The following is a 25,426-nucleotide window of genomic DNA, read 5'->3' as shown; positions in this document are numbered from 1 at the left end:
ATGGAAAGTACTACTGGCCTTCTTAAAGGTCACAGTTTTAATCCCTTTATCATCATATGAAGGCCTGTTTTCCCTATTCTTTTATCCATAACCTTTTTGAAGTTAGTTTTAAACTTTATCAAATTTTGTATTTCTAGAACTTGCAATGCTTAATTTTATCGAAGTATTATGTTCACTGATTTTAGAATGTTTTATAGTCCTTTTCTTTCTTCCCCTGATACTGATGATTGAACCCAGGGGTGCTCTACCACTGAGCTACATTCCCAGCCCTTTTTATTTTTTTAATTTTGAGACAGGGTCCTGCTAAGTGACCCAGGTTGTCCTCAAACTTGTAATCCTCCTGCCTCAGCCTCCTGAACCATGGGATTACAGGCATGTGCCTCCATGCCCTGTTTGATGTCATATAGTTTTTTGCGGCTTAGAAATAAAATGGCACTTCCCTATCTCCTTTCCTCCTCTTACCCACTTCAGAACCACATATTTTAACTTCTTGAAGCCTATTTGTTTAATATTTGCCTCATCATTTCTAAATGACATGCCTATATTGGTATTTTTAGTTCTCATTTTAGGTATTAACTATTGACCTCACATAGTGGGGTGAATATTTAACTCATTATGAACATTTAACTCATCGTTTACATCCCCATAAGCAGAAACACTTGCCATCCTCACACTCCCCCAACACAATTATAACATTATTTATTCAGATCAATATTCCAGTTTACATTAGGACTAAATTATATACTATTCACATACAGGTCTTGTTGTATACCCAAACCCCTACATTAAGCACAATGAAAACTATAGTGCATTACTAAGGAAATGTGAAACCTGTGATGCATTGCAGGAACTCACCCAAGCACTAAAGAAAACACAAAACCCCACCCTGCCTACTAACAGTCTAAGAGAAGAGGTATGTCTATTCTCAAGTGTGTGTGTATGTGAATTTTTTTTTTTTTTTTTTTTTTTAAAGACAGGATCTCACTATACTGCCCAGGCTTGTCTCAAACTCATGAGCTTAGGGATCCTCCTGCCTCAGTCTCCTGAGTAGCTGAAACTTTTTTTTCTTTCTTTGGTACCAGGGATTGAACTAAGGGGCACTTAACCATTGAGCCACATCCCTAGCCTTATTTTGTATTTTATTTAGAGACAGGTTCTCACTGAGTTGCCTAGTGCCATGCCATTGCTGAGGCTGGCTTTGAACTTGCGATCCTCCTGTCTCAGCCTCCTGAACCACTGGGATTGCAGGTCTGTGCCACCTGCCCAGCCTGAGTATCTGAAACTCACAGAGGTGTGACACCATACCTGGCATGTGTAATTTTATTTCAGTCTGTTCTAAATGTGATAAACCAACTTTCATTCAAAGTTAAAAATGCAAGGAAGAGTATCTCTCAGTCAAGAGGGGAGGCAGTCAGTACAACTAAATGACTCACATGATGGAACTATTAAGACAGGGACTTTAAAGTAACTGTGATTAAAATAATGAAATGCCTGTTAAAGGTAAGAAACATGAATAAAAAGACAAAGAATTTCAGCAGAGAAATGGGTTCAAATAAAAATATAAACATGTTTATCAGAGTATGATATGCAACAATGAATCTCACTATTATGTATAATTATAATGCACCCAATAAAAATTTTAAAAAAGCAAAGCATAGTATCAGAGATGAAGCATTCCTTTGATGGTTTCATTAGTAGACTGGAAACAGTTGAGGCGGGGGGGGGGGGGTATCAGTAAACTTGAAAATAGGTAAATAGAAATTACTTCAAGTAAAATACAAAGAGAAAAAACTAACGACAATTGAAAAATGAAAGGGTTGTGAGGCAACATCAAATAATCTAAAACATGTATAACTGCAATTTCAAAAGAAGAGACAGACATCAAACCATAAATTCAAAAAAAGCTTCATGATACTTAAAGCATATTAAATAAACTCTCAAAATTACCACACAAACCTAAACATATTCTGTTCAAATTGTACAAAACCAAAGATAAAATCTTAAAGGAGGCCATGAAAAAAATGTACATACAATAGATCAAAGGTAAGAATTTTGTCATAAATTATGCAATGACAATGAAGTGACACCTCTGAGAGGAAGAAACAAAAAGCCAACCCAAAATTCTCCACCCAACAAAAGGCGAGAGAATTGATGACTAGCACACCTGTACTGTAAGAAGTTAAAGGAAGCTTCCAGGCAAGAATAAATGGATATCAGGTGACAACCATGGCACTCAGGCATGGCAGAAGTGGCACTGGGTAGCTCCTCTAGAACACTCTGGCGACCTTGCTTCCAAGGGCTGCTCACCTAAGCCAACAACATCCTCAGAAACCTTAATCATGAAAAATGTAGATCTATCCGGATTGGAAACACAGACTCTTTTCTGTCAGAGGAAACGTTGAGTGTTTACTTGAAATGAACTTTGAAGAGGACTCTGAAGAGATGGGAAGAAAGGAGCAAGATAAGAGAAGCATCTCTATCTCACTAGCACCCTCTCTCAGGTATAGAATGAGACCTAGATCCAGATACCTGTCCTACTGTTTTCAACTCAAAACTCTACCAAATTTCTTTTTGGTAGTAGAGCTCCGTTTCAGCTCCATTAGTTTCTCCCATAACCTATCTGCCTGCCTTTCTCAGTGTTGCTCTACAATAGTGTGTGATCGATGTCTCCACATCTGGAAGCCAGGTATCTGATTTCTCTTTCCAGGCTTCATCATAGATGTGAAATGGTTCCTTTTTTTTTTTTTTTTTTTATTTTACTAATTTATTTTTTGTTTGATATAAAAATTTGTATCAAATTTTTTTTGTATCACATTTTAAAGTGCTATGTGACGTCTTGATTGTTGAATAAACTGCGAAATGATCAAATCAGGGTAATTAGCATATCCATCACCTTAACCTCTCATTTCTGTATGGTGAGTACATTAAAATCCTTTTCTAATTACTCTGATATATTACAATGCATTTTTATCAATTATATTCACCCTACTGTGCTAAAGAACACTATAATTTATCCCTCTTACTGTAACATTATGCCACAGCTAGCCATCTTCTCCCTAAACCCCTTCCCTTCTTCTCCCCAGTCTCTGGTAACCACTCTTGTGTACTTCCTTGTGCAAGCTTGTGGTTTTTGGTCTCTGTTAAGTCTAAGATAGGGTCAATTATAGCAAAATGATAAAGATCATGCAGTTTGAGGCAGGCATGGCAACATACTTCTGTAATCCTAGCAACTTGGGAGGATGTGGCAGGAGGACTGCTAGTTCAAGGCTAACCTGGGCAACTTAATGAGATCTTGTATCAAAATTTAAAATAAAAGGGGTTGGAGGAGATCATGCAGTTTGAATCCCTGCTCTGCTAATTATTCAGTAGTATCAAGTAGGTTATTTAACATCTCTGAATCTTTATATTTTCACAAAAAAATGTGAAGATGAACCTAACAGGGAAGTTTCTGGGTGACTGTGAGAATTACTGGAGATAATATATGTAAAATGCTTAGCACAGTACCTAGAATACATTAGCATAATAAATGGGGTAGTAGTTTTTTTTTTTTTTTAAACAACAACTATTGTGGGTAATACAATACCAACAATATTGCTGGCCTCTTCTAGTTTTTTAAAAAAGATTCATCTGAAATTGATTTTCATGTTATTTCTGAGTGATGTTTTTGTCAATTGATTTTTGTAGGCCTGCCATCACCAGGGAAGTAAAGCCATTCTCAGTTGTAGAATTTATTTTAAATGCTCATGATCTACAAATGTTTCTATACTACCTGTTGTGAAACCCTGTATCTCTTTTGCAGTTGGCAGAATTACTGTTTTACCACTGTTACTTCTTAACACTGTTGAAATTTGATTGAATATGTTCTCATTTCACTGTTTTTTTGTTTTATATTTTGTATCACATATTTGGCATAATTTTTATTTTATCTTAAAACATTCTGATCATATTATAAATATTCATTCAATGAATTTAAGTAAAAAAGTAATAGGATATCAGATGAAAACTTGAATTTAAAATTTAGAGTTAAATAAATTAAAAGTGCTGGAAATTATAAAAAATAAACATGGATGACAATTTTTCTTATTTTTAATCACTTTAAAGCTGATCAACAGCATCTTCATTAGGCATACAATTAGTGTTTATATTCTTATTAAATGAAATATTACTTGGCAATTTTTTTTTTTGCTACTGTTACTATAGTTTCAAAATTGCTTATTTTTATTATTGAACTACTATGGGACCAGGAGTCCTCTAATAGGAGTGAAGATGAATGACCCATTATCAAGCTACCAGTAGGCTTTATATCTCATAAATTAATCAGTGATACTGTTTCCCAAGCAGCATTCTGGGCCAAAGGATGGCTGGTAAACACCAACAAAAGTTACTGAGTACTGTGTGGCAAGCATGGGGGGATATGCTGATTCACCATTTTCATCCATAATAATTCAACGGAGAAGCAACAATATAAACAGCTTAGTTGGCCATTAATATTAATGGACAGGTAATCTCTGTTGTCCTTGAGATTCCTATTCAATAGGAAAGGCAGACTTTAGCCAGATATTTATGATAAGTAAGTGAATATTTGTGAATGTAAAAAGATTTAAGGTGAAAGTACTAAGTGTAAGGGGTAGAATCATAGATCTAACCAGTGTTAAGGATTAAAGGAGCTACAAAAGCGAATGAGAAATTCTATGCCAGAGGAAAATATAAGGAACTGGCAAAACAGTACAAAATGATAATTAATCCGGAATGGAGAATGGTGATAGTTTAAGAGGTTTTAGAGAAGACTGATTTTGAGGGTCTTGTTATGAATATAAATATAAGAATAAATTTGGAGATTTATCTAGATTAACTGAAACAGGTCACCAGAAAACAGTGAAAACAAAAGGTTAATGAGACACATAATAAAGATGAACCTTAATATGCTAAAAGACCTCTTTTTAATTTTATCCTTTTATGGCTTGCTATGAACAGCAAACTGACTTGTTCAAGTCCAGCTAAACATGAATAAATATCCCAAATTACTAATCTTATACAACTGATAAGTAATGTATCTTCAAGTAGATAAAAATAAAACATGAAGTTCAAAAGCTAAATAAACAAAGCAGTCATGGAGTTCTCTGTAATATTTTGCTTAAAATTGTGAAGGAAGGGCTGGGGATATAGCTCAGTTGGTAGAGTACTTGCATGTTCAAGGCCCCAGCACCCCCCTCCCCCCGCCGCTAAAATAAAAATTGTGAAGGAAGCCTAAATGCCCAGTTTCTGGTATTTGCACATTTCTTGAAGTATAATAGAGACAAATCTCACTATTCTGCAAACAAGAAAATCACAGAAGTATAAAATTGTGTTCAATTAATTGATTGGTAGTAAAACCCTCTTACCTCTTAAAGAAACTATAATCTAGTTAAAATTAAGATGATATAACCAGAGAATACAAATTAATAGTTTCTGAATTGCATACAGCAGTCAGTAGTTTCTGCTTACTGGTTTTAAAAACAACTGTTGATATCTACTATTTAACAGAATATTTTGCATCAAATAGGTTATCTCCTTACTTGTAACAAAAGCAGCTGGAGAAGATGATCATAGCAATTATGCAAACAGCCATGGAAATGAGAACAACCAGCCATCGAATGCTGCCATCAAAAAATGGACCTGACAATGAAAAGTAAACATTAAGTGACCAGAGTATCTTTCAATCACATCTTATTAAAAGGAAAACATAATTTACAGTGTGATTTTATAGTTTTAATATAGTAATCTGGTTATTGTTAAAATCAGAAAAAATATTTTACAGAGACTCATGCTCTGACTTTTCCAGGATAACCTACCTATAACAACAGGGGGCAGTGTAGGTTGTAAATACTGGTTACATAAATTGGTCCGACAACATTCTATTGTACGGCGAAGCTGGGCTTTTGGTGAATCCTAGAGAAAAAATAATGGTAATATTAGAAATGATTTGATACATTAAACTTATTTTTAGTACTGATAAAATACAATTTCTCATTTAGTGAGTGAAAAGGATCTGCAAATTTTATATGTAAAAATAAATATTACTGAAAAATTAAAATGTGTGAAGATTATAAAATGATTTTCCTTAAGGAGAACATATGTATGGATGGTATATTAGAACATTAGACTACAACTTAATTACAGATGGACAAAAAGTTCCAGTGTTTTCCTACCAAACAATGGACTATTTTTTTTTTTAATATTTATTTTTTAGTTTTTTTCAGCGGACACAACATCTTTGTTTTGTATGTGGTGCTGAGGATCGAACCCAGGCCACACGCATGCCAGGCGAGCGCTACCACTTGAGCCACATCCCCAGCCCCAATTTTAATAAATTACCATTCAGTTGTTTTTGGTAAAAAGTAATTAAGTTCATGATGTCTTTTCCTAGAAAACATAGGTAATAAATTTTAATATAACCATAAACTAGTATGGAAAATATGATCTTAGTAGTACTCAGACTTGAATGAGACTTAAGATCAGACTAAAATGTGGAGGGGGTCCTAGTGCAAAGAATAGACTGGTTAAGAGAGGTGGCCATGTAGTAAAAGATACAGATTCTGCATCTAACAATTAATGAACTAGAAAGATGTGGAGGCAAGCTAAACTATGCAGGTGAGGGAAAGGGCAAAATACAGACACAATACTTCTGAGAGTTTATGAGACCACCATCCAGAAAAGAAAGGTATCCCTAATAAATCAGAAAACCAACAGAGAAAAAGACTCTAGTCATGGGAAAAAAGGGCTTCTTTGGAAGTACAGGGGGAAAGCCCACCAAGCAATGAATTGGAAAATGAAGGACAAAGATGTACGATTCCTCCACTGCTGTTTGTGTCCTCTCTATTAAGGCTGAATACAGGCATGAAGAAGACAGACCAAATACCAGGTAGTGGGAACTGATATCCCAGAGGAATAAAGAGATCTTATGATGTTTTTCTATTCTACATGAGTTCACATCTTCTAATCTAGTGAGTTATATTCCAGGAAGATGAAACAGTTGTGAGATAGCTGAAAGACAAGTATTACTTAAAAGAGTTTGGAAATAAGGTGCTCTAGAAACAAGATAGCTAAATGTCATTACTTTTCTTTAAAAGCGAAAGAAAGACTTTGCCAACAGATTGAAGGCAGCATAGTATCATGGAAAAAACAAGGGCTTTGGAATCATTTAAATCTGAGCCTTGCCAGTTGTTCATGTTGTGACCTTGAACATCTAACTTCTCCTTAGGCTTTCATTTTCTCTGGATAAGAATGCAAACAGTAAATATTTAATGAATTAGTTCTTAAGGTGAGCCTGAAATAAATCTCAGATGAAATTTTGGAATAAGCCAAAGAATCTTGGGCAGCTCTGGAATACCAGATAGGCTTCACCAAAAATAAGCAACATCAGACTCACTTCACATTTATCTTACACAGGTTAACAACCTGGGTGGGCAAAAGTCAGGGTTGCCCAGATTACTACCTTTCCTTCTGTGATGCTGGGATTATACCCAGGACCTCACAAGCTAGGCAAGCACTCTAGCACTGAACTACATCTTTGGCCACAATTGTCTGGGCAGTGAAGCTGGAGTGACAGAACTTTTTCCCTTTCCTGCACTGCCTTCGTCCTCCCTCCACCCAAGTCAATCTGTAATTTCAGACACGTGGGGAATAAAAATTCTTATGGGGAAAAAGTCACTTGGCATTTATGAAGCGGAAGGTTCTAACTTAAGAAAACGTATTTCATTTGCATGGGCCAGAGATAGTACATGAGGAAAGAAATGAAGTCAAGTTAAAAGAAATGGACAAGAAAATGAGGTTCATGAGAAAGAATTCATTGTATAGGAAGACGAAGAACAAGCCAGATATACCAATGGAGATTGAAGCTTGGCAGGAAGAAATTAAAAGCATGGCAAAAATCACTTGTATTTATTTTGATCCACACTTTGGCAATGCAACCACTGTGAGGAAGGTTTAGGGTGAGACTAAAAGCTGTTCTTCTTGGGGTTTGGTACTAGGTTAATAAAGTGATGTTTACCAAGATATATAGAAAGTTAGATAAGTGCTGGTCAAATCTTTTTGCATGTGTGGATCCTAAACAAATTTTTATTTTTCTGCAGTACTAGGATTGAACCCATGACCTCATATTTGTTAGACAAGCTTTCTACCACTTACTTACATCCTCAGTCTTGCTAAACAAGTTTTTTAAAACAATGTATTCCTCATATTTTTAGACTACATCTAGAATTTTTTACCACAAATTTAAAAGCTACAAACAATATATTAATAATTTCTCTTACTGAAAACAATACTTTAAAATAGAAATGTTACTTCGTTCTTTATTCAGTAGAATCTAAATAACATATAGCAATGTGATACCCATTATCATCTTTTAAAAAAAGAACAAATGGGGGCTTGGAGTTGTGGCTCAGTGGTAGAGCACTTGCCTAGCAGATGTGAGGCACAGGTTTGATCCTCAGTACCACATAAAAATAAATAAACAAAACTAATAGCAGATGGAGTAAAAAAATTCTTTAAACAAATGCCTTTTTCTTATTATTTTTTATTGGTGCATTACAGTTATACATAATGGTTGGACTGGTTATTACTTATTCATGGATGCATACCATATAACAATACAATTTGTCTGGTCACTGTCATTCACCAGTATTTTCTTTTCCCTCTTCTCCTCCCTCCCTTCTTTTCCTTTACATCCTCTCCAGCATTTATTATTGTTTGAATTCTTAATGGCTGTCATTAAGACTAGAGTGCGATGAAATCTCAGTGTAGTTTCGATTAACATTTTCCTAATTGCTAAGCATGTGTTGAACATTTTTTCATATGTTCATTGTGTTTCTTCTTTTGAGAAGTTGTCTGTCTAGTTCATTTGCCCATTTATTAATTGGGTTATTTGTGTATGTGTGTAATAAGTTTTTGAGTTCTTTATTTATTCTGGATCTTAATCTTCTGTCAGAAAAGTAGCTAGCAAAAATTTTCTCCCATTCTGTAGATTCTCTCTTCACAATTTTAATTGTTTCCCTTGCTGTACAGAAGCTCTTTAATTTGATGCCATCCCACTTATTAACTCTTGGCAACAAATCCATCTATCTATCTATCTATTTATTTAGTACAAGGGATTGAACTCGGGGGCACTTGACCACTGAGTCACATCCCCAGCCCTATTTTGTATTTTACTTAGAGACAGGGTCTCACTGAGTCTCTTAGCGCGTCACTTTTGCTGAGGCTGGCTTTAAACTCGCGATCCTCTGCTCCCAACTGCTGGAATTATAAGCATGCACTATTGCATCTGGCAAATGCTTCTATTAACAACTTGAAATTTTATACTGGAACTTCTATTTCCTTGAAATATTTTTTCACAATAATTATGCCTTAATGTTATGTATTTTAGTACACAATTCTTCACATCAAAATAAGTAAATATAAATTCTTCTATTTCTGTTACTGCGTGTTTTTAAGACTTAAAACATCCTAGTTCATTACTGTAATTATCAGTTATCAAACTGATCAAAATAAGATATACTAAAATCTAGGGCTAAGGGTATATATGGCTCAGTGATAGAGGGCTTGCATTATGGAGGGAAAAAGATACACTACAATCTTTATTAAAATGTTAATGTGAGAAAATTTAAAGAGGCATTTCTTAATGAGATGGTTAGGGTTTTCAAAATAGTAGTTTATGAATTCATGAATAAAATTACTACAACAATGAGAAGATTCAGCATTAATTTTACTATATTTCTTTTTTATTAGCTCTAACAACAATGAGAAGATTCAGCATTAATTTTACTCCTATTTTTCTTTTTTATTAGCTCTAAGAAATTTTGTTCACATTAACAAAAAGATGATAATGGAAGCAATTTGTTATACCACTATCCCATAATTCTTTAAAGTCCTTCCAAAGTAATGATCCTATCATCAAAAATTACTTTCAATGATATAGCAATTTGGCTGAGAGCAAAAAATTTAAAACCACCTGAAATGTAAATGTATTTGATTTTCTTGTGTTCTCTACATGGATGCTTTCATTTATAATCATAACACTGTTTAGAATCTTGAGGTTTTATTATTTTTTTTAAAGAGAGAGAGAGAGAGAGAGAGAGAGAGAGGGAGAGAGAGAGAGGGAGGGAGAGGGAGAGGGAGAGAGAGAGAATATTTTAATATTTATTTTTTAGCTTTCGGCGGACACAACATCTTTGTTTGTATGTGGTGCTGAGGATCGAACCCTGGCCGCACGCATGCCAGGAGAGCGCGCTACCGCTTGAGCCACATCCCCAGCCCGTAGAATCTTGAGGTTTTATATCTAGCTTTGGTTAACAAGGAGAAGGGTGACTGTGAAAGGGAAGAAGGAAAAGAAAAATGGCTTGAGAAGCTCTGTTTTCAGGCACAGCAGTTTTAAGCTTCAGGGCCTAAGAATGTTTAGGATTTGCAACCTGATTCCCTTGCAACTATCCATGTGCCCAAGTTACTTTTATATAACACAGTCTGTGTGTACCTAGGGATATGGGTAATATAGTCTGAAGACTGCTAAGATAATCAGGGTGGCAAAGACTAACATTTATTAGGCCCCTACTATGTGCCAATTGTGCTACGGTATTTCATTTGATCCTTTTAACAAGTCTTTTGTGGATGAGAAAATAAGCTCCTTGACAAAACTGTCACAGCTATTAAGAACTACCATGGGTTTAGATGCATATTGTCAAGTTTAGTAACTAACTTCTATGGTGAATTCAGTTTGGAAGAAATCTAATTTAGGAAACTGCAGGACACTTGATACTACCATAGGGCTCGGTGCTTTAACTACAGCTCCTTCATCAATCTTTTTAAGCGATTAAAAAATATGTAGTATGAATGGTTGGTAATATGCTAATATCATAAAACTATAATAACTAAATTAACATGTTTCAAATCCGGAGAACAGGATTAATTCCTATACAGTGAAATTCAAAACTGGCAAGTATGTAATAAATATATAGTAAAACTCAAAATTTTCCCATCTAACTTATTTGTGTTCAAGAAACAAATACCACCAGTAAAGAGTGGAAGAGGTGTGGCTCAGCAGCATGGCATGGTGCTTTTAGCTGACAGAAGATTAATGTCTCAAGAATATGGTGTGATGGCCAAACATCTAACATGAGATTTGACTGTATTTAGAAGAAGAAAAAGGGATTATTTATTCTCTGCCTTTTTTGTTGTTGTTTCCTGGTAAGACCACAATTCTGCATATGACACTGAGACTAGTGAATCTTCTAAAGCTGATTATACAAGCAGTTGAGGAGGTCACAGTGAACTATTATTTTCACTAGGCAAAGACAGAGGGAGGAAAGTAGCATGAAAAAACTTTCTTTCTTTACATAGTTAAGGGCCATCATCTTGAGGAAGGATTAGAGCTGTTCTCTATGGTCCAAAGAATCAAAAGTTGACAGATTTGCAGTCATTTGCCAAATGGATGATTCTAAGCATTAACTGACAAGTAGAAAGATATTACATTGAAGGTTTCTAGCAATTCTGCAAATTTCTATATAATATAAATAATTTTCTGGCATAGCTGAGACTTAAAATTGTATACTAACAGTTCAATCTGTTTAGTTAAAATTAAAATTATCTGGAAATGTTTTTCAAGAACACTGGCAGGATCTCTTGGGAAATTACCATATAAAATCTTGAAGAGATTAGATTAGGTTCATAACCAAAGATGTCTACCACTCAATTACCGATCCTGATTCTTTGGCCACTGCTCTTAAAAGTATCCTGACACTTCCTCACAAAGATTAAACATTTCTAAGCTGTTTTGGGGGAACAAAGGTTATTGCCCATTGTTCTAAGATTCCCATTCTGTTTTGTAGTGGGAATTGAACCCAGGCGCACTCTACCACCCAGACCTATTCCCAACTCTTCTTCTTTTTTGTTTTTTGTTTTTTTGTTTTTTAAGACAGGATCTTGCTAAGTTGCCAAGTCTGGCCTTGAATTTGCAATCCTTCTGCCTCAGCCTCTTGAGTAGCTGGGATTACAGGTTGTGCCACCATGCCCAAAATTGTAAGGTCTTTTCAATAAGCTTTACAATATACAAATAAGTATAACAATATCACTTTTGCAGTTATTACAAACTATTATTTAAAACCTTAAAAATAATCTGGAACTTCAATTAGCACAATCATGTTACTTAAAGTAAAAGGTACGTTTCCTCCAATATATTTGATAATGTGAACACAGAGCAATGTGGAACACAGGTACTCTTCTAAAAGACCTAATGCTGTTCACATAGCCCTGTCCTTTTTTATTTCAGGATTTCCAATTAGATCTTACCTTGCACTGAAAATCAGATCCTTCATATTTCATACATCCTGAAGCTAATGTGGTTTCTCCCTGATCATCTTCTTCTATGATGGCAAAGCAATGACCATTAGTTCTAAGAGAAAAACAAAAAAACCATTTAACTCCAAATCATAAAATCCTAATGAAATCTGAGTTTGAATGTGAACAGATACTCTTAGCCCTTAGTATTCTGTTTCTGAATCGGGATTATATTCACATGTGATTTATTAGCAGAACAAAATAGACTTTAAGACAAATGAAAGTTATGTCTGAACTATAATCTAAAGTGGTAAATGAGAACCCTATGTCAAGCAGAAAAGGATTTCTGCCAAACAAGTCCTCTAAATGTGCATTGTCATGTAACTTCTCAGTCATGGGATCACAGAAACCTGATGTATAAAACTCTATACAAGTGTTAATCTTTCAGAAATATACTTAAAATCTCTTTTTTACTGCTAATATTTCAGCATTCTTAAACTATGCATGAAAATAAATAAAAAGCTTTTCTGTAAAACTACAGACTCAAGGACAAAGAAAAGTGTATACAGGAAGAACAGATGTGGACAAAGATTCTGAAAGGCATTTTTCTTACTAAATGTGATAGGAACACTGGAAGAATTTTTGAATAGTTTAATTTTCAAGAAATTTACAGAAATATATTTTTATTTAATGAAAATGTTCTCATTCGAGGCAAACACTCTACCAACTGAGCTACATCCCCAGTGCAGAATTCTTCATTTCTTCCTTTTCTATTGAGAAGATGGTATGTGTGGTGTAAACTTCTGTTAAAACTGATGATCAGTTTTACACTGGGTTACTAAGCCACTAACAAATTATAGCCCATCCTATCAGGGAGGTACCACAGACACAGAGTTTGGCAAAAAAAATTATTTGTTAACATAGAATAGAGCATTCCCTTACAAACAAAATTCCCAAGAAGATGTAAATTGGGAAGTGGTCTACATGTAGATTACTATGATTAAGTCAACTACCACTGGAGAACTGATGGCAAATCTAAAATGAACTATCATATGATTTCAAGATTTCATGGGTCAAGTTTTATGCATTATATCTAGTCTGCTCAAAGAGCATATGATTATTAGGGAAGTACAAAACATGACCTTACTTATTACCTATATAACAGGGAGACCATTAATAAGACTAATGAAACAGTTGTTCAGGACATTTTTACTTTGTCCAGTAAGTCAATTCTTCAATGCTCCCCCAAAAATATGGAATGGAATTACAAGATCATATATAAACATACTGAACAATTAACATAAAATTAAGTAAGAAAGTGATATGGATTGAATATCATTCTTACATATCTATAAAATATTTCAACCAATTAAGAAGCAGGAAGTCATGGGTAAAATTATTTGGTTTCTTTTTGGTAATCTACTAAAAAAGAAACAGTTTTCTACAATGAGTATCATTAATTTTATAATAAAAAAGATCATTAAAATGTTAGACAAATACTATATTTCTTTTATCTCCTTTAAAAAGCTATATTATGGTATAGCTCTAATAAAACAATCATCAATCACTTAATAAGAACAATGTTCCTATATTCAAAACAAGAAAATTTGGCTCTTTGAAAGATATTATATATAAAGAAAAAAGACTCAATTTTAACTATTTTTTAAAACAGCATTAGATGCACTTTTCCAAACTCTTAAGGACAGCACCAAATACTTACATGCATGTGTTATTAATAGCATCATCTGGGCAGTGTCCTGAGCAATAGCACTTTAAAAAAGGCAAGGTATCCTCTGGTGCTAATGTCACTCCATTTTCTGACTTCTTCTGGTCGGAGTCTGATTTCATCCCAGTGCCATGGAGCATACTGTCTAGATTCTGTCCTATATTCAAATATTCAATTTTTAAATAAATCATTTCTGATAGGCTATATTATTACCATTTTCATTGAGGTAAGTTTCTGTACTTTTCTATTACAACAATTGCAATGAATGTATTTCTTTAATTAAAAAATAAATTTCACTCATACAATTAACAGACATTTGTTAATAAACTCATGCACAGAATGTTCCATGTACTGTGACCTATATGAGATGACTATGTTACATGTTTTACACTAATCAAAGACAAACAAGAACAACACAGCATGAATTCAATATGAATTGAATGACAACAGAATTTAGTTTTAACTTGTAAAAAAGGTACAAAATGGGAAGAGACTTTAGGGAAGGCTGAGGTCATTTTCAATCACTAAAAAATAGACAAAGTATGGCCCTTCCTTTTCTTTCAAAACTTGTAATTAAAAAAAAAAGGTTCTTTATTTGTGCCTCTTTGTGAAGGGAGTTACTAAGCATCTTGTTTTGGACTCCATTTGCTTAAGTAAGAAAACTGTGAGAGCTGGGGACCAACTGAGTTATCCGGGGCCTTTCATCTCAAGGCCATTGGTTCAAATCCAGACCAGGCTGCCAGAAACTGAAAATTACTACAGGTCAATAGTCAGCTCATGGAAATAGAACTGGATTCTTGCATTAGAGTCTAGTGGCCTCAAATGACAGATACTGTCATATGTGGTCCTGAATGTTTTAGGCTGGAAGCAGAATAGAAAGCAAACATCTGTTTTAATATTCCTTCCTCCTTCTCAACCAGCTGAAATTACTAAGCCATTTCTTGTGCGTTGTTCTCAAAAGAATGAAAGGTAGAGTCAAACAGATAAGAGAAGTATGTGTGAATTTTGTTATGAATCTTAAATAAGTGATTCAAAATGTGGACCTGACTTTGAATTTAGCCATAATGATAAAATGAATCACTAAAAGATTAAAAAAAAAAAACCCAATAATACACACATACTCAATGAACAATGATAGAAAAGAAAGTGCTGTTAAAATAAGTATTTTTACACTTGAATCAAATGTATGAAATATGATATGTCAAGAGCACTGTAATGTTTTGAACAACCAATAAAAAAAAAAAGTATTTTAGTAGCCAAGGGTGATGGTGCATGTCTACAATCCCAGCTACTTGAAGGGCTGAGGCAAAAGGATCAAGTTCAAAGCCAGTCTGGGAAACTTGGAAAGATCCTGTCTCAATACAAAAAATTAAAATGAGTTGGGGATATACTCAGCAGTAGAGTGCTCACATGCAAGGTTCTGGGATCAATCCCCAGTACCAAAGAAGTAGTGTTTTAGTCTCTTTATACTCTGAATTTGAATAATCTTAACTTTTTATGCTGAAATTTAGTAAAGGAATGCACTACTGAATGAATATTCATAGAAACAAACACCAGGAGAGGAAACTACTTTAACAAAAAAAAAGGAGTTGGAGGTATACACACACACATATACACACACACACACCCTACTCAGCCCCCTCACCACCACTCTCCTTTCAGAAATAAATACTGTAATAAAATGGCAATGCTTCTGTTATTTCTCTTTCCAGTTCATATAAATTAGGAAGCTAATGCCAGATATGTTATTTTATTTGTAAATATTTCAACACATCTCTAGAAGATGAAGACTTAAAAAAAAAAAAAAAAATCATGAAGCCAGTCATGGTGGCACACACCTATAATCCCAGCAGCCTGGGAAGCTCAGACAGGATTGTGAGTTCAAAGCTAGCCTCAGCAACTTAGCAAAGCCCTGAGCAACTCAGTGAGACCCAGTCTCTAAATAAAAATCACAAAAGGCCTGAGGATATGGCTCAGTGGTTAAGCACCCCTGGGTTCAATCCCCAGTACAAACAAAACAAACCAATTATGATACCATTATCACTTCTAAAAAAAATTGACAGTAATTTGATTCTTTGTCCAATATCAAACAACCAGGCAGTATTCAAGTTTTTAATTGTATTGAATATGTTATAACCTGTTTTAAAGTTTATAAAATTCACAATTCACACATCATAACAGATTGTCTCCAAGTCTGTCTGTGCCTCTGTGTATGTGTCTTTCTCTGTGAGCGCCTTGGATGAAACTCTGGACCTTATGCATGCAAAGCAGGTTATCTACCACTGAGCTACTCCCCTACCCTCCAACTCCATGTTTCTTTTAATCTTCAAATTCTTTCTTTCTTTCCTTGAAGAAACTGGATTGTTTGTCCTATAGAATATACCAGAATTTAGATTTTCTATCTGTATCCTTCTTGCCCATAAAATAGGTTTCTGCATGTGGTAGTTAGATCAAGAGCCATGCTATCCAGTATAATAGCCACTAGCCACACATGGCTCCTAAGCACCTGAAATATGGCTACTTGGTAAGTTGTGGAAAAGAGGGACACAAATATCTGCTTATCTCTATTTTCAAGACCTAGATTCATTACTTCAATGGAGATAGTTAAAAAAAAAAAAAAAAAAGAGTAGCCTATCATTTCTTCTTACTTATGACCTATAATACATGTATAATGAAAAGTTTTCCCTCATTTACTAACCTGGGTACAAGCGGTATAGTTCCTATAAGAAAGGCATGATTAGTGCTTGATTTGTCCCTCTATCAGTTTTCAAAGTTAATAAATTTATTAGCATCCTTCAACAGTAACCAGTTGGTTTTGTTTGTTGTTGTTGTTTTTTTAAGTGTCATTATAAAACCATAGATTTAAACCACTGCAGTTACTATCCTTACTAATGCTCATTGTTCCATCTCTGGCCAATTCAAACTGGTCCCCATATCCTCTGAGGTTTCTGTTGGCCAAGATCTTCTAAAATCACCTCATATTTCCCTGACAGACTTAAACAATTTCTCCAAGGACTCCTAGATCTTTCCAGTGGAAAAAGATAATCAGAGACCATACTCTGTTGTTACAGATATTTGTTGCTATTAGGTTGTCAATCACTCTAAAAATAACTGGCTAAAAAAAGAATTCTACAACACCCCCACCCCTGCCCCCACAAACTGCATTCATTTATTAGGTGAAAAATGTCTGAAGTAATTACAATTTTAAGTCCTGTTGACTACAACGGTAAACAAAACCAAAGTCCCTTTTCCATTAGAGTTCATAGTCTTAGATGGAAAATGAGAATAAAAACCAAGATAATAATTAGTACTATTTTAATATTTATTCATAGAAAATGCTATGACACCAAATAAAGTGAACTCACTTTCTAGCATGAGAAAAGAAAAGAGTGATTCAGAATAAGATCATTAAATCAAGGGCCAAGAGAAGAGGTAAGGCAAAGGTAAATGGTTAAGAAGTCAGGAAGTCTCAGAATACCACATCTAGGCAAGATTTAACTGTATTTAATGCAAAGACACAAGATGCAAATGGTGGAAGTACATTGTCAAAGATATCCCAATGGTCAGCTGACTTAGGCTGTGAGTTTTCTATCTGTAAGGCACTTTCTAGCAACTAGATCTCCAAGTTGCAAGAAACTTGGCAGCCAAAGCTATTAACAAGAAACAGGCTGCCAAAGCTATTCACTCTTCATAAAGACCATCCTTCACTAAGTACATCTTAGATATGGCCATGAAGGCAGGAACACTAGTGAAGGAAGACCAGAGACAAGGAAAATTTTCCCAGAAACAAAATCGGAGGTTGTCAGATAGCCTAACAATCATCCTCCATCTATGTACTAGGGAACAATGATTACTTTAGTTGTTTCCAAATTTTCCTTCCTTTGGAAGTTCATCTAGTATTTAAACCTACTTTTCTTCATCAATGCATACTAAGTACATTGCACATAAATAATTTTTTTTTTCAGTCTCACGTTGCTGCACCATGAACAGCACACCTGGATCTGAAGAATTACTGTCCAGAAGTCCTGGGTTAGTGTCTGAGTGCACTAAGTGGGCTAAACTCTGGAGCATATATCCTGTTGAGGAGGAATTAAGCATTTCATATGAACATAAGCATTTTTTAGTATGTGCTATAAAGCCACGTATGACAATAGACAAATCTAGTGCCCTGCAACGTATCTGTAAGTTATTCTTCTCCCTTCTTTTTAAAAATTTGTTCTAATTAGTTATACATGATGGTAGAGTGCATTTTGACACATCATATATAAATGGAGTATAACTTCTCATTCTCGTGGTTGTACAAGATGTAGAATTACATAGGTCATGTAATCATATAGGTACATACAGTAATAATGTCCAATTCGTTCTACTATCATTCCTACCCCATACTCCCTCCTTTCCTCCCCTGCCCTCTTCCAAAGTACCTCTATACTTCTCTAGCACCTCCCCCCATTGTAAATTAGCATCTGCATATCAGAGAAAAAATTCAGCCTTTGGCTGTTTGGGATTGGCTTATTTCACTTACTATGATATTCTCCAGTTCCATCCACTTAGTGGCAAAGGCTATAATTTTATTCTTCCTTAAGGCTGAGTAATATTCCACTGTGTATATATACCAGAGTTTCTTTATCCATTCACCTATTGAAGGGCACCTAGGTTGGTTCTATAGCTTAGCTATTGTGAATTGAGCAGCTATAAACATTGATGTGGCTGTGTCACTATAGTATGCCAATTTTAAGTTCTTTGGGTATAAACTGAGGATCAGGATAACTGGGTCACATGGTGGCTTCATTCCAGGTGTTCTGAGGAATCTCCATACTGCTTTCCAGAGTGGTTGCACCAATTTGCCGTCCTACCAGTAATGTATGAGTTACCTTTTTTCCCACATCCTCACCAACATTTATTGTTGCCTGAATTCTTGAAGACTACCATTCTGACTAGAGTGAGATGAAATCTTAAGTTTTGATTTTCATTTCTCTAATTGCTAGAGATGTTGAACATTTTTTCATATATTTGTTGATCAATTGTATTTCTTCTTCTGAAGTGTCTGTTCATTTCCTAACTCTATTTGTTGACTGGGTCATTTGGGTTTTGCTGATGTTGAGGGGTGTGTGTGTGTGTGTGTGTGTGGTGCTGGGGACTGAATCCAGGGCCTTCTGCATGCAAGGTAAACATACTACCAACTGAGCTACATCCCCAGCCTTTTGAGTTCTTTATATACCCTGGAGATTAATGTTCTGAGATGGATGTGGTAAATATTTTCCCCCATTCTGTAGGCTTTCTTCACATTATTGATTGTTTTCTTTGCTGTGAAGAAGCTTTTTAGTTTGATTCCATCCTATTTACTGATTTTTGATTTTACTTCTTGCACTTTAGGAGTCTTGTTAAGGAAGTTATTTCCTAAGCTGACATGGTGAAGATCTGGGCCTACTTTTTCTTCAATTAGGTGCAGAGTCTCTGTTCTAGTGCCCAAGTCCTTGATCAACTTTGAGTTGAGTTTTGTGCAGGGTGAGAGACAGGGGTTTAATTTCATTTTGCTACCTACGGATTTCCAGTTTTCCCAGCACCATTTGTTGTCGAGGCTATCTTTTTCTCCAATGTATGTTTTTGGCACGTTTATCTAGTATGAATAACTGTATTTATATGGGTTTGTCTGTCTTTTATTCTGTACCACTGGTCTAAGTACCATGCCATTTTTGTTACTATGGCTCTGGTATTATGATGCCTCCTTCACTTCTTTACTAAGAATTGCTTTGCTATTCTGGGTCTCATATTTTTCCAAATGAATTTTATTATTGTTTTTCCTATTTCTGTGAAGAATGTAATTGGGATTTTTTTTTTTTTAAGAGAGAATTTTTTTAATTTTTTTTTTTTAAGTTGTCGGCGGACACAACATCTTTGTTTGTATGTGGTGCTGAGGATCGAACCCAGGCCACACGCATGCCAGGCGAGCGCGCTACTGCTTGAGCCACATCCCCAGCCCCCTGTAATTAGGATTTTAATAGGAATTGCACAAAATGCTTTTGGTAGTATGGCCATTTTGACAGTGTTAATTCTGCCTATCCAAGAGCGTGGGAGATCTTTCTATCTTCTAAGGTCTTCTTCAATTTCTTTCTTTAGTATTCTGTAGTTTTCATTGTAGAGGGTTTTTTTTTTTTTTTTCCACCTCTTTTGTTGAAATGATGCCTGAATTTTTTATTTATTTTTATTTGTTTAGGCTATTGTGAATGGGGTAGTTTTCCTAATTTCTCTTTTAGAGGATTCATCATTGATATATAGCAACACATTTGATTTATGGGTGTTAATTTTATGTCCTGTTACTTTGCTGAAATAATGTTAGTTTCAGAAGTTTTCTGGTGGAATTTTTTGGATCTTCTATAAATATAGAATCATGTCACTGGCAAACAGTGGTAGTTTGAGTTCTTCTTTTTCTACTCATGTCCCTTTAATTTCCTTCTTCTGGCTAGAGTTTCCAAGATGATGAATAAAAGTGGTGAAAGGGGCATCCTCGTCTTATACCAGTTCTTGGAATGTTTTCAATTTTTTGCATTTAGAATAATGTTGGCCTTGGGTTTAGCATGGCTATTTTTCTCCCTTTTATTTTATTAGCAAGATGTGCCGCTCACACAACCCACTTTTTTAAAAAATATTTTGTTTAGTTGTAAATGGACACACAATACCCTATTATGTTTATTTATTTTTATGTGATGCTGAGAATTGAACCAGTGCCTCACATGTGCAAGGCAAGCGCTCTATCACTGAGCCACAATTCCAGCCCCGCAACCCATTTTTTGATTGAAATGTCTGCCTCTCCCTACATGTAATTCAAGGAATCATAGCTCTCCCCTCAGCATCAATAACTGTTGGTTTAATCCAACAATTTCAGTTCTATTCCCCTTGCCAGTTTTTTGTTTATACCAGAGTATGTAATTAATTCTAATCACCTAGATTAGAAAATAGTTTTTTGAGGGAGAGGAATTCCTGGGAAACGATTTCTTTACTACTTGAGGCAAAAGGAAGGGGGCTGGGGTTGTGGCTCAGTGGTAGAGCACTTGCCGAGCACATGTGAGCCACTGGGTTCAATCCTCAGCACCACATGAAAAATAGAGGCATTCTATCCAACTATAACTAAAAATATTTTTAAAAAGAAAGACAGACACAGGAAAGGATACCTATCCCTCTTCTTTCAATAAACACCAGTCAACTCTAACTTGCCACGTCTGAATGTGATACCTGTTCCTCAGATGCTACACTGTGGCTGTCAAATAAGTTAACCCATGGCTAAACTGAGATGTGGTAGATGGTACAAGTGAAATGGGAATTAAACTTGGCTCTTGATGAACCACAGAATTAGCTAAAGGCAATCCACCTATCTCCAAACTTCTTCATGTATGATAATACATTTTCCCCTTTTTTCTAACTAACCAAACTGATTTTGCTCAGTGGGTGAGGGGAGACAGTGTGTCCAGCCTAAGGTAACAAACATAGATTAACCTAAGCTAACTGTAATAATCCTGTTAACCTTGTTTTCTAATATTCCTTGAAATTCGGAAAGATCAACCATCTTAGTTTGAGATTAAAATCTATTGGCAGGGGGTATTTTGACTTTCCTGATATTACAAGTCCCACACTAAAATAGGAGCTCTTTCCCCAGTTTTCTGCCTCAAATGTAGATAACAGCAGCCATTTTCTGGCCATGAAGGAAATGCCAAGAAAATTACAGAGATGGCAACCTCAACTCTACTCAATTATTGACCAAACACCAGCAAATACCTATCACCTATCTTTTTTTTTTCCTGTCACCTATCTTAAATATAAATCCTTACTTATTTATGTCACTGTTAGTTGGGTAATCAATTACTGAACACTAAAATTCATTTCTAACATTTCTGATCAAGTCCAAATATATAAGTAAATAAATGCCTCAGGTATTTATCAGCTGACTCATTTTTCTATTAAAATACAAACAACTATGAATGGAAAACACTTAAATACATATCATAACATCTGATGCTCAAAACATCCTATTTCTATCTAGGATAAGTATTATTATTTCTATTTTATCACAAGGAAATGAAGGTACAGAGAAATTTACTTTCCTCAGACACAATTCAAGATAAAGCCAGAGCTAAAGTCACAGTTTATCAATGAATCTTGTAATCCTTCATAGTTTTCTCTAAGAAGTAACATTTTTTTCTACATTGGTTCTAATTTTTTTTTCAAGAGCAAATTTTTTGTACATGTTATCATGTGAAACAACTATCAAGGTAATTTTCAGAAAGAAAATAGTATAAATTTTGTTCTTTATCAGAGAAATGTAACCCCCCCCCCCATCCCAAGCTCTTTCTCTTGGTAGTAATGTTTGAACAAACCTAGGAGTGCTCTAAAATTGAGCTACACCCCCAGTCCTTATTTTTTATTTTGAGACAGGGCCTTGCTAAGTTATCCAGGCCAGCTTCCCAAGTAGCAGGGGATTACAGGTGTGTACATGGCGTCCATCTAGAAACGTGATTTTTTGCTTATATCTGATAACTAATTAGCAAGTTACTCCACCCAATAATTTTACTTTAGAATTAACTTGAATTGGGATGTAGAATGAGAATTTTATACCTTTTGCCAATATGTGAGCTAAGTAGATTTAAAACTCTTTATAACAAAGTGGAATTTACCTTAGAAGTGAGGCAGTAAATATTAATGATACTATTAATTTGACTCCTTCTCTTTACAACTATGATAGCTTTGGTTGATATCAATCAACAAGGCATATATAACAGATATTCAAATAAAGGTGCTGTATCAAAGTGGCTTTTGCAAGAGGGCTCTATATTCTTAGCATGGTAATAATACCTAAGGCAAAATACAAAGAAGTGCAGATTTCATTTTGTGCTTTAAAACAAAAATATAAAAAGCTTTATGCTGTTAACAATGCTTCTTCTTGTGGGTAGATATTAATCCATGTCCTTGAACAAACATTATGAAAGAGCAATCTGTGAAGTCAAAACCTTAAGAAAATAAAGATGTCAATAAGTTCTATCTAAAATCCTTTTGTAAAGCAGTACTATCTCTTCAGTTTAAAATATTACCCTAATTAAAGCATTCAGGAAAAAAACTCTTGTGCAAATATAGTCTATTTAATCCTAAATCGTCATAATAACTTCCGATTTGGGAATTCTAAGCTATGAGCACACAAAAGTAAAATTACAACACTGGTCATAAATAAAGTTTCAAGACTCTATGAAGAAATTTTAGTATTTAGCATAGGCAAATGACATTTATATTTCTGAAGATTTTTAGTGACAATAAAATAAATTTTTAATTATTATTTACATTTATTCCTTATTGTATTTTAAGGGAGATAAGGTTTTGAACAGTCTTGATTATCTATCACCCTGTGTTTTAGATTCTAAGTTACATGCTTCATATACTTTATCTCATTAAATACTCATAAGACTTAATATTGTATATCATAATGCCTTATATGGACAAGAAAATAGGTTGAGAAAGGCTGAGATTTTAAAATATCTGGACAGCCTTCTATCATAATCAAGCTCAAAAAAATTATTTGGTGTGTTTGTTCTTTGCCTTTTTACTTAAAAACTATGCTAGTATGATGGGCTTAGCTGATCAGAAAGGGACATGGGCTGAGAGAACAGATGAAAGAATTAAGTGCTTTTTAAGTCAGAAATAAAGATCAATTTACCTTGAACATGAGAAATGATGAACAGATAGGTTCCCAATAATCTAATGTAAATATATAGTCGAGTCATTGTTCAATTTTAATGTTTTCTGTTATACTGTCACCTTGAATAACCGGTCCTATTATTTCGCTAACGCAAAAGCCTTTACTCAATGAGATTTCTTGTAGAAGGCCACAACCACTTGACAATGACTCCACCTCTTATTGCTTTTTCCTCACTCCTGAAAGACAAAAAATATTAACAAGGCAATGAATATAACTGAATTTTGAAAAGTTTTCAAAAACTAAGAGAGGAAAACAAATATCCAAACATACTTTTAAATGATAAAATACATTTTAAAAGGTCAACACTATCCATATTTTAAAAAACACAGGCACAGGGCTGGGGTTGTAGCTCAGCAGTAGAGCACTCACCTAGCGCGTGTGAGACTCTAGGTTCAATCCTCAGCACCATATAAAAAAATAAACAAGTGAAATAAAATTTTTTAAAACTAAAAAATAATATTAAAAAAACACAGGCACACACAAAAAAAAAACAAAGCACTATAATTCCATGCTTAAATAACTTAGCAACAGTTTGCAATTTCTCCTGACCACAGATCAGCCATATGTAAAACAAGAGAAATACATTAATTTCAAAAGGTGGAGCAGTGTCATACACCTGCAGTCCAGTCATTTGCGATGCTGAAGCAGGAGGACTGCTTGAGTTCAAGAGTTTGAGGCATATCTGGACAATATAGCAAGATTCCAGCTCTAAAGAAAATGAAAAAAACCTTAACAGTCTATTCTGGCTACTCCAAAGTAATTAAGTTATTTTATTACTACCAAGAAAATTCCTAAATATATTAAGAATAAAACAGAAAATGTTAAAAAGTATAAGATATTCATTAATACTCATTCAAATCCTGTGGAAACAATAAAAAACACTTTGAATCTTTCTATTAATTTATTCCATATAGAAAAGAAAGACTGTCTAGAAAATTACACATAATTAAATAAGCAGCATGCATCATTATGAAAGCAAAAACAAATACATCTTAAATCATTTTCCTAAAAAAACACTGCAAATCTGACTTGATTAGGATAAAAGTGAGCTTTTACTAGGGAAAAGCTAAGATAACCTTTCTGGTTAAGGTCTGGCTATTATTATTATACACAGTGAACTCTTACAGACCTTAAAATAAAATAATTAAATAGAACAGGGGGCTGGGGCTGTAGCTCAGTGGTAGAGTGCTTGCCTAGGGTTCGATCTTTAGCATAAAAGTATTATGAAAAAATGGCTAGTCTACATCATGATAAATACAATTCTAGTTTTGGAGCATTATATTGGTTCAGACAGTTTGAGCCCTATGTGCTACCACATTTAAAAGATGGCACTTTTCTCTCCCTCTCTTCTGTCACCATGCCAAAAAACTCTGGCCTCATTTTTGCCTCCCACTCTTCCATACTTCCACTTACTTATTCATCCATTCACTTATTCACTAACATCTGCTACATACATAGTACAGACCAATGTAAGGTACTAGAAATACAAATATGAGTATGTCAGTTTCTGCTTCAAGGAGCTCATAGTCCTGGGCAGGACATTGATTGCTATGACTTGTTACATCTTTAAGTGTCACTGTGCCTTCACCAGTTTATTTAAGGCCAATATGTAACTCTGGTTCACTAGAGCTAGTAAAACATCCTACAGAGCAGTC

The 25,426-nt window shown here is 34.7% G+C and overlaps 1 protein-coding gene across 1 annotated transcript in view; it reads right to left on the bottom strand.

The window, feature by feature from the left end:
• Window positions 1–25,426, bottom strand: part of Bmpr1a (bone morphogenetic protein receptor type 1A) — a 132,753-nt gene that overhangs the window by 14,725 nt on the left and 92,602 nt on the right. Inside the window, exons 3-7 of the mRNA XM_046450300.2 lie at window positions 23,730–23,947; window positions 14,024–14,186; window positions 12,316–12,418; window positions 5,832–5,928; window positions 5,556–5,655 (exon numbers count right to left, since the gene is read on the bottom strand). Coding sequence (XP_046306256.1) covers window positions 5,556–5,655; window positions 5,832–5,928; window positions 12,316–12,418; window positions 14,024–14,186; window positions 23,730–23,796 — 530 coding nt within the window. The 5' untranslated portion in view covers window positions 23,797–23,947. The remainder of the gene's footprint in view (window positions 1–5,555; window positions 5,656–5,831; window positions 5,929–12,315; window positions 12,419–14,023; window positions 14,187–23,729; window positions 23,948–25,426) is intronic.

Source organism: Marmota monax, unplaced genomic scaffold (genome assembly GCF_021218885.2).
Source record: "Marmota monax isolate L192 unplaced genomic scaffold, Marmota_monax_Labrador192_F-V1.1 WCK01_AAM20220418_F8-fsc00004, whole genome shotgun sequence".
NCBI classification, from domain to species: Eukaryota; Metazoa; Chordata; class Mammalia; order Rodentia; family Sciuridae; genus Marmota; species Marmota monax.
The sequence above is the reverse complement of the archived record's forward strand: the minus strand, read 5'-3'. Positions and strand labels throughout refer to the sequence as shown.